Below are 16,061 nucleotides of genomic sequence, written 5' to 3' on the forward strand. Positions count from 1 at the left end.
TAGGTATATTAACCTTGACATCTATCAAATCATTTCTAAACTGCTACTACTACCTATATGCTTAATTTGAGATCTATAACTGAAAAACCTGTAACTGTGTTACCTATCAATGAATGTGAGCCAGGCCAATATTCACCTTGACATCCATCAAATTAGGTATGATGTCATTTCATTCAATGTTATGCTTTCGAAAAAGAAAAAAAAAATCTTATAGGTACTACCTAAGTGGCTGTGTCCAACTACCTAACGTTACCCTAAAGGGAAGAACTACAAAATCAAGGCCAGAACCTGAAAAATTAGAATTAAATTCGGAAACCTTACAAAAGCGAACATATGATACTGCACAGGCTAGCCTAGCCTAGCGTAGCCTACCTACAGCTGTAGCCTAGCCTAGCCAATAGGTAGGCTATAGGCTAACTGATTAAAAAGTTCCCTTTAGACGAATGAACTGCGGATCTATACGACACCTCTAAAAAGGTCATTTAATAGACTCGATTATTGAACGAAGCGAAATCGATATCACCGAGACGTTAAGGTGACTGTTGTTATTATTATATTTTTTTTCTCTCTCTCTCCTATTTTGACAATTCACGTCCCTCAGCAGACGACATCAGCTGACTCACATGACAGCTTCGCGATGTGTAAACAACGCATTTTTCACGCCTTCATTTCGAAACACCGGTCTCCTTTTCCCTCTCACTCGTTCCTCGATCCCCCAATGCCACGACGGAGGCGCAGAAGGGATCGAGGAGCCGTGACAACCTCCCATACAAACCTATTTTCTGTCCGATTGGCGTAGCAAAAGGGTTCCCTCCGAAGAACGACATCTTGTTGAGTGACGTCACACAGTCGCTCGCCTCGCTCCCTGCTGTTCTACTGCTGCTGCTGCTGCTGCTGTGCCTGCTGGCTGCTGCTCCTCCTCCTTCTGCTGCTTTCGCTCCTCCTGGTGGTGGTGGCGGTGGTGCTGCTGTTGCAGAGCGTGTGTTTGTGCGTTTGTGTGAGTGAGCGACCGAACGAGTGAGTGAGTGAGAGTATGAGTTCGACTTTCACCCCTCCCTTCAATGACCTTCTGTTATGATTTTGCGAACGATATTATTCCTAAATATATATATATATAATATTCTTCGCCTTGGATGACTCAGTTCACCGTTATTAATTATTCAAACGTATAACGAAATTCCGTAAAAATTCTCTATGTTCGCTTTATTGCGGATTTCACCCCGTCCGCCGTTGTTAATCGTAAGATTCTGTTAAATTCTAAATATTGGCTTTGCTTGGGATCAAACAAAGACCGAAAAACGATGATATGCTTTTAACACACACTCCCTAAAAAGACTAATTTCATTCTGGTCGCTTACGAGTCTTAATATTCCTTAATAATCTTCGCCTCGGATGACTCACTTCGCCGTTGTTAATTATTCTTTAATATGAAGCTCCAAATATTCGCTTTAAGGTATTCAAACGGCGCGACGAAAGAACGATATAACACTCTCCCCAAAAGAGCAAGACTGTAAGTTTCTTTCTGGTCGCTTCCTCTGGTCGCACGTGACAAGGCTGGTCGTTATATCTCTAGAGGATAAGGTGGGCGATTTCGAAATGATTCATGGTTGTTCGTTGACACGCATGTAGTAATTCGTTTAAGCGACTGGTGTGGAATTGGGTTCGTCGTGTGCGTCATAAGAGCGTGCACATTGGGTCGGTTCGTAAAATGATGAGGTTTACGAAGAGAGAGAGAGAGAGAGAGAGAGAGTCAAAAGGCATTTGTGATTAGGATCTCGTATCGAATTACACTCTGCGCAAGTTGCCTAACTTGCAGTAACTTTGGTCTGGGGAATGTTTGTTTGTTTATGAAGTTTCAACAGACATAGAAACATTTTACGATGCAGAAAAAGACAGCTTCTCTGTTCCACGCTGACGTCAAGGGTTAAACTTGACATCCTAATATGGCTGCGTTTGGAAATGGGAGGCGTTTAAAGTGGGAATCGAACGAAATTGGAGAAACGGAAGTGAATGATTTATAGGTGAGGCTGTGTAGGTACTCCGAAGCTGGCTGGAGAGAAGCTGATCGAGTTGGAAATTATTGAAAGATGGTGAATGAACTGGATTCTGATTCTGATGATGATGAAACGTATGTTTGTTTTTATATCTTTGTACAAAGAGAATTCCATGTTTGGTGTGCATGGGTAAATAGTATAGGTTATCACGTACTCATTGATAAATGGTGAGTAAGCTTACTTTTAAAAAAGAAAGCAACTTGTTACTTTTATAGATTTTTAATTCTCTATTTAAAGTAAAGAGACGGCAACATTGGCAATGTGCGGACTCGTACCGTATTGTTTTTGTTATCTAGAAAACTTCTTTCGTGAGCTTAAGATATATTTGTATGTAGGCTTCAGGTTAAAGATTATCCAAGTTTATCCTTTTACCGATCTAGAGCAAATCAATATAATTTTCTTAATAATCCTCCCGTACCATTGTCTGTGGTCACATGAGTATGTGTATTGGTACAAGCTCCTTATCACACACCACGTAATGTTTGATTATATCGCGTTCTAGAACACATTTGAATGACCATAGTCTTGAGTGTGACGTGATAAGCAAGTTGTCACGATAACTTAAAGGAATTTCTGACGAAATATTGTTCCGGGTAGGCCTAGCATGACAAAAGGAATTTGACAGATTTCAGCTTGTCATACTGAAAGTGTTTAATTAAATAACAATTACAGTGTTCCTTAGCTGTGACTCTGCGGATTTGTATGACGTGTCAGTGAATGTAATGTATATTAAATGAATTTCATGATTTCATTTCCGGTGACCAAAATTATTTGTCTACACGTCACCGACAATAATAGCTGTAGGATAGCTACACCGTAAACCATTTAAGGTTGTAAAACTACCTGAAGCCTGAAGGACAGTTTATGAAGCGCGGTTGGTTGCACGGCCTTGCAACAAGGGAAAGAGAATTTGAGCAAAGCAAAACCACGCCAGATGAAGCATTTGCAAACAATTGCAACAATGAAACAATGCGTTAAGGAATTGATAACAATAGGAACTTCTATAGATGGTGGTAGCGTGTCCTTCTAAGAGAGTATAAATTATTAAATGTCCTTCATGCAATGAGGAGTAAAAAAAAAAAAAGATGGCAGTATAAATAATAGACCTATGGTGTTTTTATCTATATAAAAATGATTTAATCGTGCAGATATAATTTGACACGTAATTAAATATCTATAAATAGGATTGGCTACATAACTATCGTTTCTTTATGATAGATTGCACATTCTCTTGATTTTTGCAATAACCTTGATAAATATGTATATCCCATAATCTATTTTCATTGTTGGATTTTTTGTGAAGATAAATAATGGTTTGGCTTCCATTGATTTTGAGGAATCGTGTTTATGTGTACAGAGAGAGAGAGAGAGAGAGAGGGCGACACAGAAAGCGTCGTTATTTTATCAAGTGAGTCTTACCATGGGGGAAACGGAGAGAACTTTCTATAAAAAAAAAAGAAAAAAAAAAAAATGAAAAGTAGGGCACGGAGGTTGCACCTATTTACTACTACGGGTTGTTAGACGCGTTACGTGTGATATTACGTGACTTAATGACAAGTTTGGAAAACGCAAAACCGTGACAAGCGCCCGTGTGTAGCTACATGGTACATTGCGTTGCATTGGAGAGAGAGAGATAGAGAGAGAACTTTCCCTTACTAACTTAATGATCTTATTATGACAATTATCGCCCAAAACCTATCATTCTAGACCTATAATCAGCAAGCATGTTGGGATTAAAAGCCAAAATGATCTATAAGAGTCGTATTGTACTTTTCTGGGCATTATTATTATTATTATTATTATTATTATTATTATTGACTGAGACGCATTGACACTTTCCTTTGTTAACATTCCCGCCCTCTTATCAGGGCGGTATCTTTAGACGCATTCGATAAATCCTTCCCAATCCCTGAATGACACAATTACACAGATAGAAAGAAAGAAAGAAAGTACAAAGAAAGGAATCTTTCGTTGAGGAATGTCGCTGTTTTATCGACAGCGACCTTTGGAACCGGTTTCCGCTAGGTTCGGCTCAGTGATCGTGAGAATGTATTAAGGTTGTATTCATACAAGAAAGATGAGACTAGCGTGCATGGATCGAGCAAGCATTTATCCGTTTTTAGAATTCGCTGGTGAAATAAGCGAGTTGATGATCACGATGAAGATTGCAGTGTTATCAGTTCTTATAAAAAAAAATGGTCTTTGTTCTGCAGTTGAATTATTGATTAAAACATTTGTAATGCTTCGCAGCAGACATTGACCTACATATGTGTCAGAATCAACCTGTTTACCTCTTAAAACTGTCAGCGTTGTTATTATACAAAATGTTGGCCTTTATTCTGCAGTTAGTGGACTAATGATGATAACACATCCACCGCTTCAAAGACATAGGCCTAGGCTACACATATATCAGAATCAGACATTTATTGCAGAGTTACAACGGCATTTACTCTCTTGCTTTCGTGATATTTCTTTCTTTTACACAATATCTTCACTTGTCCAAACCACCTTTATACTTTGTTCGATTTATTTATTCATGTTCACATAAAATAGTTAATTCGTACTACGCCCTTATCGTATCCTAGCCTTCCTCCTATTCTCTCTGGAAGGTTGAACCAGCCGAACGCCCTCCATGATGTCATGCCACATAACTTAATCGACCAATTAATCAGTATTATAAACTAACGTTCCTCTCACACTTTCTGCCCCCCCCCCCCTTTTTTTTTATAGTTGAAGGAAAGAAATTTCATTTACTATGAAAACTGATAAGTCGAGGGAGAAATACCATTCTTTCACTATCAGTCTGAAGCTGCAGTTGTTTAGCGTTACTTCCATTATACGGTATCTCAGATTTAGAAATATCATTGCAGGATGCTCAAGAAACAAAGCCTAGAGCTGCTAAGCTTAATCTAACAACAAAAACAAGATAATGCAACTGTATTCTAGCCCAGTTCAGTTAACTATTCGTTTTCGTTACTCTGTTCCCTCGTTTCTCACTGGCATTCAAAATCTCCAGAATTTACGGAGAAATATATTTATTTCGTAGTTGTTTCAATATATATAAAATCTCAAGGGTATACAATATTAGGATATAAAAGTATTCGTGGATTCGAAATGAAATCCAGCGTTGTGTTCTTCACTAAGAGGATCGGTAGAATTTGCTGCAGATGCGTTTTTCGCCATCAAATGTATTTTTACCACTACATTCAAAAACCAAAAGATAAGTTTTTGCTTAGAAGTATAGTATAAATAATAATCAATAAATGAAATTAATTTTTCAATCACCAAGCTGCACTGGAAGCGGTTATTTACCAAATGTATTAAAATAAACGCATCATTGACGCTGGAGCCTCGCGCTGTTACCATGGAAACGGTGACGCTCAACGATTGTTGACGCGAGCAGTCGGCAGAGGAAACATTCAAAGCCATAAACTACTACTTCCAGAGTTTCGTTTTCCATCAAGTTGACTTCCAGAGACCCGACGAGATGTCTCTCAACCTAAGTGACGACGACTTTGACGTCGCAGAGGACGACGTGCCCGACGAAGGGACGGAGAAGGATGACAGCCAAGAGGAGGAAGCAGACGAAGCACTGATGCTATGCGAAGCCGAGGGAGGAGTAATTGCCTCTATGGCGTCGCTCCGTGTCACCGTACGTGATTGTTTATGGTGTTCGTGGCACTGTGTTAGAGAGAGAGAGAGAGAGAGATCCCAGCACCAAAATAATAAATCATGGAAATTATTTTGTAGATTTAACTCCTGTTTATGTAAACCATCACATTTCAAGGATACGTATTTATAATCTCTCGTCCTTCAAGAAGCATCTCTGTAACTCTCTCCATGATTAAACCAATAATTTTCCCTCGCTTTCTCTTTATTAAATTATTTTGACGTTGCAGTCAAAATCAACTAGCGGGTCTGCCTTGCCATTTTTCTTTCATTGCATTAACTTTTTATCTTTCCCTTCCTTGCCGCTAGGCTAGGTGATATTTCACTATAGACAGAACAACTGGTTTTATTCCATCTTACAAAAGGTTAATCGGAAATATTTATCCACTACTTTTTAAAATATATTTTAGAGTAATTTTTCTTCAAACTTAAGTCTCGTTGAAGGTGGATTAATAACAAAACTGAACATCATTTTTGTTTATATAGTGCTAGGTTTCGTGACTGAGCGAGACGACTTAGTCTCATATCCTTCAATGCTCCATAAATGCTGTGCTACGCCTCTGTTTTAGTTTACCTACCTTATTAATTATACCTGTTATTACCTATAATTACGTAAGAGTAAAGGTAGGTGTCTGCTGCGGCAGGAAGTATCGCCAGGAAAGTAGGAAACACCAAGACGGGTACTGACAACAGAAGGTCATGGGATACAACTTTCTGATCCACTAAGTATGTATCTGTGGCGAGTTTGTATGCAATAAGATTCTAACCAAAGAAATACGACCAAACCATTCGGTAATATTATTACCTTAGAATATTATTAATAGCCAAGATATTATTCAAAATGAACAAAACAACAAAAATGGGAGCAATGACAAGTGTTTCGAAAAAGAGTAGCGAAAACTTGATCACCTGGGTCTAAGTCAACTGACATTTATTCCTTGCCGTTGCAAGGGCATGGTGCACGGTCACTCCTCAAGTTTTTCTCAGATTGTCATTTATCTTCATTTAATTTACGTGTGCGAACTATACGGAATACAATAAGGGTCTTGATTTATAGAATAAAAGGTAAAAGACGGAAAAATTTCTCACATTCACGAAAGAGCTTATTTCTGCCGTCGATTTTACGGTAGTTTGTACAGGCTCCTAATTGACTGTCTGTATCTGAATGTGGAAATTATCTAGGATTCTAGGTCATTCCCGGGATGCAATGACCATGAATGCAGTTCACGGAATGCAACAAGTATGAATAAGATGTGGAGCGTGAAATTTTAGTCTAAAAGTCGAAAGAAAAGACGTCACAATCCCAGATTTTAAAACAAAATAATGTTTTTCATTTTAGACCTATGAACAATATATATATTATATATATATATATATATATATATATATATATATATATATATATATATATATATATATATATATATATATATATATATAACTGGTAAAAATGTTCTGTTACAACAGAATTCCATCTAATAAAAGGAGCCCATAAAAACACCAAAATACAGAGAGAAAAGTACTACATTTCAGAGACAGCAGTCTCTAAAATATAGCACTTTTTTCTTTATATATTGGCGTTATTATGGGCTCCATATATATAATATATATATATATATATATATATATATATATATATATATATATATATATATATATATATATAGAGTGAATGAGTGGGTAAATAAGTGAAAGAAATAAACAATAACGTAGCGAGAACTGGAAACCTCATAAGCCTATCCTCCGCAGGGCGGCCTGGGCCTACGCAAACCGGCAACGCCGACGGAAAAATCCGAGAACGTCGTCTTAGAAGACATCGGGACATGGCAGGAAGTGGGCACCATTAGCGTTCAAATGTTGGCGGAGGCGATGTCAGCTCAACATCCGCATCTTCCGCCTCTGACTCATAGCAATGCGTCTAACATCTGTGCTCATGTGGCCACGCTCTCCTTGCAGTTCAAAGGTGAACATGAGTGGTGCTTCTCAGTTGCAGCTACGGTTACGTCCCACGGGAAATCTATCTTTTTTTTTTTTTTAGAATGTATCTCGTATCTGTTCTACAGCATTACGTTTCGTAGAAATCAAAAGTACAACTAAAGGTTATTTAATTGAAGGAACTTAACTTTATTGAATGAATCAGATATATGTTATTAGTTTAAAAACGCCTTTTCGTTAATCCGCCTTTTTTATGTAAATCTTTAATTAGATTCACATTGGTTGTTACGTTTTTCTCAGTTTTAAATAATTTTCACCAGTGCTTAAGGAACATCAATATAACATATTAAAGAAAAATGTCATAACAAAACTTACAAGGCTGTAGTGCTATGTAGTGATTATTACAGACACTATCTAGACCATGGTTACAGCCTGCGGTATACAGCTACATATGGATATCTACATGCCTCGTGTTCTACTGGCCGAGACAATTGTCTGACTAACCAAAGAACCTGAATGTGAATATGGCATGGGAGTAACAGTCTCATCCTTCTACTGCCAACCTTTATATATATGAGAAGAGATAGTGTATACATAAACACAAGAGGTCGTTAACTTTTCAGCATCAGTAAGTGTTCTGTGATGAGGGCTTTTTACCACTCTGACTGAGTGTGTCTGAGTCCAGCAACTGTCTGTAGACCAGGTATACATAATTAGCTGGTCGGGGTCACCAGAGGCACAGTGGATTCTACAAGAAAAGTACCTACAAGAGATTTATAGTAATTTCTCTTTTGGCCATTTGCCCTAGGTCTGGGCAGCCTGGACTTCTTGTGGATGTTCCAGAGCATGACTCGGCTGGAACTGAGCAACAACTGCCTGAGTGTCGTGAGCGGCCTGGAGAAACTCGTCTCCTTAACCTGGTTGGATCTTTCCTTCAACCAAGTAGGTCTAAATTCTCTTAGAATGTTATACTGTAATCTGCACGCGCTCTTTTACATGTCAACGATATTGTGACGTCCAATAGCCTATATGAAGACTCAGTTACTTCTAGCTGCAGGAGATCGAAAACGGTCAAATTCTGCTCTAAATGTAATTCTATTAAGATTGTAAAATATTGTATATTTTCTCTAATAAAAAAAAAAATTCTTCTCGGAAATATCATTTGAGCAAAGGGGCCACGACTATGTAGGCCTAATAGTTAATCCAGCTAACCTATTTGCTTGTTTCTCACGAGTATTTACGTATTTTTAATAATAATAATAATAATAATAATAATAATAATAATAATAATAATAATAATTTTATTTTTCATTTTTGGCTCTTATCTTTCCGTTTTTAGCTAACCAGCATGGATGGGCTCAAAGAACTGCGTAACTTAGAAGTCTTAGCTCTGCATAACAACAGACTAGAGAAGTTGGATCGCCTTGTTTTGCAATCATTGCCTCATCTCGAAGTGCTAACTCTAGCTAACAACCTCTTGGATGACATCGATGAAGTGAGTCTCTCTCTCTCTCTCTCTCTCTCCTTAGAAGGAGAAAAGACCTTTAGGATGATTTATAGGCCTAAACTCGTCGACCAGTAGTTTTTGTCATTATCTGCCAATAGACTCATCCATTATACTTATCTGCCATGACCAGAAATACTGTACTACTACTATCACTTTCTTGACCAACCAGGTACGAATGCTACGTTTATTGGGGGAGCTGTCGAGCCTGTCTTTGTCTTCAAATCCCCTGTGCGATGAACGCTACCCCGAATATGTCTTGGCCCACCTACCGAATTTGGCCTACCTAGACCATCGTCGCCTCACCGCCGCTGAGCATAGCTCGGCGCTTAGCGCTTATAAGTACGAGGATCACTTGGTTTAAAATGCTTATTCTTCCTGGTGCCATATTAGTTATTTGAAGATGTAATTCTTGATTAATTTCTTGCGATATTTCAAATCAACCCATTGTTAGCGAAAGCTTGTTATTAACTCATGAGAAGCGGGAACTTACATGAATGTTTTCTGTACATTTCTGTCAAGGCTTTGGTGCAAAAGAAGCTATACACTTATTTACCCATATAACAACACTATACACGTAGAGGGATAGTGCCGACAGTGCACCTCACGGGGTGCACTGTAGACATTACTAAAGGTTCTTTGCAGCCTCCCTTCGGCCCCTAGCTGCAACCCCTTTCATTCCTTTTACTGTACCTCCATACATATTATCTTTCTCCCTTCTTGCTATCCACCCTCTCCTAACAATGTTTTCATAGTGCAACTGCTTTGAGGTTTTCCTCCTATTACACCTTTCAAACCCACCTACTGTCCATTTCCTCTCCATTGCTGAATGACTTCATAGGTCCCAGTGCTTGGCCTTAGGCCTAAACTTTATATTCACACTATAATGAACGCACAGATGAGAACAACTGCTGGCTTTCCTGTTCATGTTTCCTTTCTAACCACGCCAGAGAGAAGATTGAGGTGGTGGAGGCAGAGGAAGCCAAGCTTCACGAACAAGACCGCAAGGACGCCGAGGACAAAAAGTCGCAGGAGGAACACCGCAAGGCGGGCGTCTTAGCCCTCAACGATGGTTCTTTGTTTACCAGAATGTTCCGCGGGGATAAGGACATGGGTGTCCTACTCCAGCTGCCGGGAGCTCATGCTTTGATGACAAAGTGAGTGTTACTGAAGGAGTCAGTACAATAAGAGTTTTTGGAGTTTTTGTTCTAATATGAATGTGTGTTTTTGCACCTAGTACTATTCATCTTTCTCTCCGAGGTTGGGGTGGGAGGGGACGAGAGCGAAAGCCTACCTAATTCAAGGGTGTATTTTTTCCTTTGCTTACAGTGATTTTGATTCCTCAATCTCCTATAGAGTCTATTTCACTCAGCCTTCTCTTAAACTAGAACCTTTAGTACCATCCAAGGTGCACTCGAAAGAGAAATTTTAAGAATTATGAGACTAGAGAATGTAAAGTTAGACTCTTAAGAGGATGCCAAAAATCACAATTAAAAAAAAAACGCACACACAATCTGATTATACCCCTCAGATACCGAGAGCAGTTTAATGCCGTTTGTCTGAGAGTATTCAACTCGGGCCTCGCCCACCAAGTGGAGCGCCAGGAGGAGTTGAATCTACTGCAGAAGGCCCTGAACAAGGCTAAGAACGAAGCGGATGCTTATGCCCGGGGGTAAGTGGTCAGTCCACACGCTTTTTTGGTGTGTGTTTGTGTGTGTGTGTTTTCAGAATGATTAAAATTTATATCTTACATTCACTTAACCTGTTTTTTGTAAACATTCAGAATCAAACTTCTGAGCAAATAGTGCAAAGGCTATGTCTACGTATGTTTTACATTTATGCTTTATCTTGAAGGAATAGATCGCAACTGTCTAATTTACAGTTAAATCATAATTTTCTTCGTTCAATGAGCACGAAACTATTGGATCAAACTGAACATTAACAATAAATTGCTCTTTTAATAACTCATTGCAAATACCACTGAAGTTAGCTCAAATCTCCAGCAAAGTCTATTACTGAAAAAAAAATTGTTTTGTTCGAAGGTTGGTGAAAACTTTGGAGTCCGAAGCGGACAGGATACTGGCCGCGGCCCACGAAGTGAGGGCAGCCGAGGAGGCCAGTCTTGGGGACGACCAGGTGAGGAAAGTGGTCAATCTTTATCTCCTCAAGCGAGAAGAGACGTTTTGTAGGTTGTAGGGTGAGGGAAGAGGTCGGTCGACCTTAGGCTCACTGGGTGAGGAGATGAATCAATGTTTCGTTCGTCGGGTGAGGAGAGAAAAGGGTTCGGTCTTAAAAGAACAAAGAGAGAGAGAGAGAGAGAGAGAGAGAGAGAGAGAGAGAGAGAGAGAGAGAGAGCATTTTGCATCTTACCATGACTTGTAATATATCATGCATACACGAATATTCACGTACGGTTACTATTTTGGAACCCCAAACCTCATAACTGACGGATTTCATTACTTCATCCAAAACAACTAGGCCTACGCTGACGAAAAAACATAAATATATTGCTCCTTCTCTCCCCTGCCCCCGACCCCACTCCCCCCCAACAGGAGGAGCACGAAGCTCGAGTGGCCAAAACAGCGCACCTGCAGGAAGAGTTCGAGGGCTTAATTGCAACCACTTCCACGACCTGCTCATGGCCGAGATCACTCTGACGGACCAAATCAAGGTAGTCCTTTATGTTTTTTTGGGAGGGGGGTTATCCTTTAGACCTTATGGCATTAAAAGGAGGAAAGGGGGCCCAGCTTTCATAGAAAACTAGCGGCATACAATGAAATAGAACGGTCTGTTTGTTGGGAAAAGATTATAGACGCATTTCAATTAGGCCTATATTTGGTACAAGAACAGTTCATTAGGCTCATATCAAACACACACACACACACACATATATATATATATATATATATATATATATATATATATATATATATATATATATATATATATATATATATATATATATATATATATGTGTGTGTGTGTGTGTGTGTGTGTGTGTGTGTGTGTACATACATACACACACACACACATATATATATATATATATATATATATATATATATATATATATATATATATATATATATATATATATATATATGTATGTGTGTGTGTGTGTGTGCGTGTATAAGAGAGAGAGAGAGAGAGAGTTCTTCCCATGATTTTCGGCAGGAGGTGGTTGGCGTTCGCCAGGGAGGAGCTTGGCAGCTTAGTGGGGACCTTTCTGGAGGAGGCTGCCACCGACTTCCAAGAGTCAAGAAGACTGGCCTACACTTTTTACTGCAGATTGAGGGAACTCTCTTCCAAGGTAGGGATTCAGCTTGTTAAGGAATAGGCCTATCTTTCATACAAAATCTACTCAATCTTGATTTGAGATTCACCATTTTTTTCTTTTTCTTCTTCTTCTAAAGTAACCTTTTCAAGAGCTATCTGTTTTTAAAACTTAGAAAACCGAGAAAAATATATTTACATCTAAATAAATGCAAAGGTTTCTTTGTCACTGTGTCACGGGCGGATTTTCCCCGCCACGACATTAAGATACGAGAAGAATAATACTATTGTACATATGCACTGTTGTCAGTCTTCTTGCCTGGAGACACAGGTCGGAGAATGGTACTGTCATAGTTGACACGGTGGGTATGAAGACTATCGTTTACGCTGCCTGGAAAATAGGGTAGGCCTGTCCTACCTGCTATTCCATGATATTCCTTGTGAGTATGGGTCTTACTACTGATGAGGCCAGGTGAGGTCTTCCCACTGGGAGGTAGTTGAAGTGCTGAATTCCATTTTAGGGGTATTGAAGAAAATTCCTGGTATTCAGCTTGTTTCTTTATTGCTCATTACATCATGCCAAATTTCTCCCAGGCCTAGTCTCCTGGACTTGATTAATTAACCTAGTCTTCAGAACTCCTGAACTAGATCTTTGGACTAGATCCCTGGAAATATTCATTTTATTTAATTTTTTGATTTCCAGCAATCAATACAAGCGCAGTTTAAAACTACAACAAAAAAATAACTCTTTATATTGAGACTTCAAAAAAAATATATCAACTACAGATTATGGAATTGATTTTCTCATAGGATAAGTATCAAACATGGAATCAATTAATAAGTGTAAACCTTTTGATACTCTACTCCACACAGTACTAAATACTTGTACACAATATATGTCAATGGATAAGGTTACCTGAAAGATTTCTGAGAAAAACTTAAAACTAAAATGAGGTAAAATTAGGCTAAGGTGCCTTTAAACAGGATATAGTCTAGCCTAAGCTTCTTCAGAAATCATTAAGGATAGCCTATGCAAAGTTTACTTGGCTGATATTTGACTAGGTTACAATAGGCCACAAAGTTAGGTTAGTTTAATGAGGGTACAGGCTAAGTTCTATGTAATTAAGTTTTCCATGAATTTATATACATATAGCCTAACTATATTTATCAAAAAGTCATAATTCCTCATTCAAAAGAATTAGTCTAGGGTAGGCCTTCTTAAATTACTGTATAGCCTAGTCTAAGATCATGCTCAGCAGTGGAAATTTCCATGAGAGGTACCCTTTGGCACTGGTATTTGCAAAAACGTTATACAAACAAAGCACTTATAACTGCTTTTTTTAATGTTTTCAACCCTGTCAAACGCTAAGTTACAACTCAAACTAACACAGCAAAATTTCATGACAATTAATGAACGTGAAGTATCTTTCACGACAATGAAAATCTTTCTCGTTAAGGCACTGCAACATGTCTGACTGGGCAGGCAACTCTGCACTTGAATTCTCGTCTGCTACTGTTCTTCCACGATAGTGATCTGTTCTATCTAATGAACTAATATAATAGTATTACAACTTTAAAAGCTTACCTCGCAAGGGATAGATAATCATTTGCATCATTAATTTGGTAAAATAGCCAAAATGAAGAATGGACCGGTTGACGTCCTAACACTCAAATCATTCGTGATTCTTACATGTGTTGCTAGTATTACCAAAACGCAGACGAAAGATTCAGGACAGCGCTCCCATACTCAAGTGAGAGAAAAACAAAACAAGGGACTGGCTACACTGCCACACTCGTCCACAACAGAAACGAAAACATTTCACAGTTCCAATCACTTACAATAGCAGTGTAAAGATATTAGAGGAGGATGATGAATCAATTCCTAAATAAATCACTAATAATTAAAGAAATATGTTTTTCCCATTACAACTGGACAAAATACTACAGAATGAGAAAGGCTTCTTCCTGCGCACCAACTGTCTTTTGACAATTCCCTAGCTCTGCTAGACAACCAGACTATAGAACCGGATGATTCGTGCTATGAACAAGATTTTGTGTAAAGGATTTTCAGCATTAGATATTACATGCTAGAATTGGCACTCAATTTAGTCACATGTCGCTCATAATCTAATTTAGTTCAACGGATGTGAATGTCAACCCCTCGACACCTTATAGCCTAGGCCGAAATATACACTTTAGTGAATACGGTGTTTTTATACGTGTAGTTTACTGCTCGATTTCGACCGTAGCTGCAAGATGAGCTTAAAACGTGAGAAATTGAAAAAAAAAATTCAATCAATTAATCATTTCCTGTGGCACCCACGAGGATACACATCCCACCCCGGGGTATCTCGTATTAGCTACTACGTCTTCTATACGTATGGCGTAGCCACTTCCAGCGTGAAAGCAAATAAACAAATAAATAAATAAATTAATTAATTGATTAATTAAACGGTTGAACGAAGGAACTGTACTTACCTAAACTTATCGTTTCACGGATTCCAGAACAGTCAGAGCTATTTTCAGACGGGCCGGTTAGGAAATCATCTATGGCGTCTGTTCTACCGCAAAGAAATTTCAGCCTTCGTGCAGATTCTTTCGTTCCTCCAATGGCCGTCCCATTCTTAATAAAATACTGTAAATGACACTAACTGTACACACAGCAAGTTTGAGACATACTACAGAAGTCACAACTTATACAAAAGTTACCAAAACATTAGACGCAAAGCCTTTCGTTGGTTGTAATTTAAACTTAGCCTAAATTATTGTCGTTTATTATACTTATATAGCTTTTCTTTAGAAAGTAATGATGAAAATCATAAACACATAAAAAAACATTCGAACATTTTTTGTTGTAAAAAATAATCGTGTCAGAGAAAACTGTAGAACTGCATTTGACAAAATTCAGAGCCACTACCAAAAGGAGACCAATCTATTGGTACTACAGTCGTTTCATTTAAATGTAGAATTTTCATGACATAATAATAAAACTTAAAACTTTCATTATATATTTCAAAATAAAGATACTTAATATCAATTAGACCTTTCATGGTCTTAATTATTCTATTCATCAACCACTGAAATCAGAATAGTAGGTCTAGGTATAGTACTATGATTCGATTTTAAAATCTTACCTCGCGTTTAAATTAGTTAGCGCGTAAAATAGCTGAAATCACGAGACATTTCGCTAGACGTCTCATTATTCTCCTCATCAGAATGCAGACAACGGCGGCGGCAGCGGGAACACAGAGGGCAACGGCGAAGAAATGGAGTCGAGAAGGGCGCAAGTGTTCGAGGGGAGTGACACGCTCACGGCGGCTTTGGCCGGCATACACGACCGCCACCTGGCGCTGATCGACACCAGGGAAGACGACCTCAGGCAACATCTGCACAACTGGCTCAATGACACGCTCGACCAGACGACCAAGTGAGTCGTGACCTTACGAAATATAATGTCGTTCTCACTCTTTTGTCCTCTCCCTCCCTCCCCCCCCCTCTCTCTTTTTTTGGTAGTCTCTCCTCCAACCCCATCTCTCTCGTTTTTAACACAAACTCCACTTTTTAATAGTCTCTCTCTTTCTCTCCTTTATTAAACACACACACACTTTCTCTATTAACACACAGAC

General features: G+C 38.7%; 2 protein-coding genes across 2 annotated transcripts in view; one reads left to right on the forward strand and one right to left on the reverse strand.

Annotated features, from left to right (window-relative positions):
• Positions 1–1,039, reverse strand: part of LOC135195491 (TOM1-like protein 2) — a 94,032-nt gene extending 92,993 nt beyond the window's left edge. Inside the window, 1 exon segment of the mRNA XM_064221706.1 lies at positions 776–1,039. Coding sequence (XP_064077776.1) covers positions 776–827 — 52 coding nt within the window. The 5' untranslated portion in view covers positions 828–1,039.
• Positions 1,040–3,940: 2,901 nt separating this feature from the next.
• On the forward strand, positions 3,941–11,926 carry LOC135195236 (dynein regulatory complex subunit 3-like). The gene is given in 10 exon segments (XM_064221503.1): positions 3,941–5,706; positions 7,473–7,686; positions 8,467–8,600; positions 8,998–9,153; positions 9,335–9,504; positions 10,113–10,319; positions 10,694–10,834; positions 11,205–11,298; positions 11,715–11,787; positions 11,790–11,926. Coding segments are annotated over 10 exon segments (1,491 nt in total). The 5' UTR covers positions 3,941–5,541.
• Positions 11,927–16,061: the final 4,135 nt, after the last annotated feature.

Source organism: Macrobrachium nipponense, chromosome 16 (assembly GCF_015104395.2).
Source record: "Macrobrachium nipponense isolate FS-2020 chromosome 16, ASM1510439v2, whole genome shotgun sequence".
In the NCBI taxonomy this organism is placed as follows: domain Eukaryota; kingdom Metazoa; phylum Arthropoda; class Malacostraca; order Decapoda; family Palaemonidae; genus Macrobrachium; species Macrobrachium nipponense.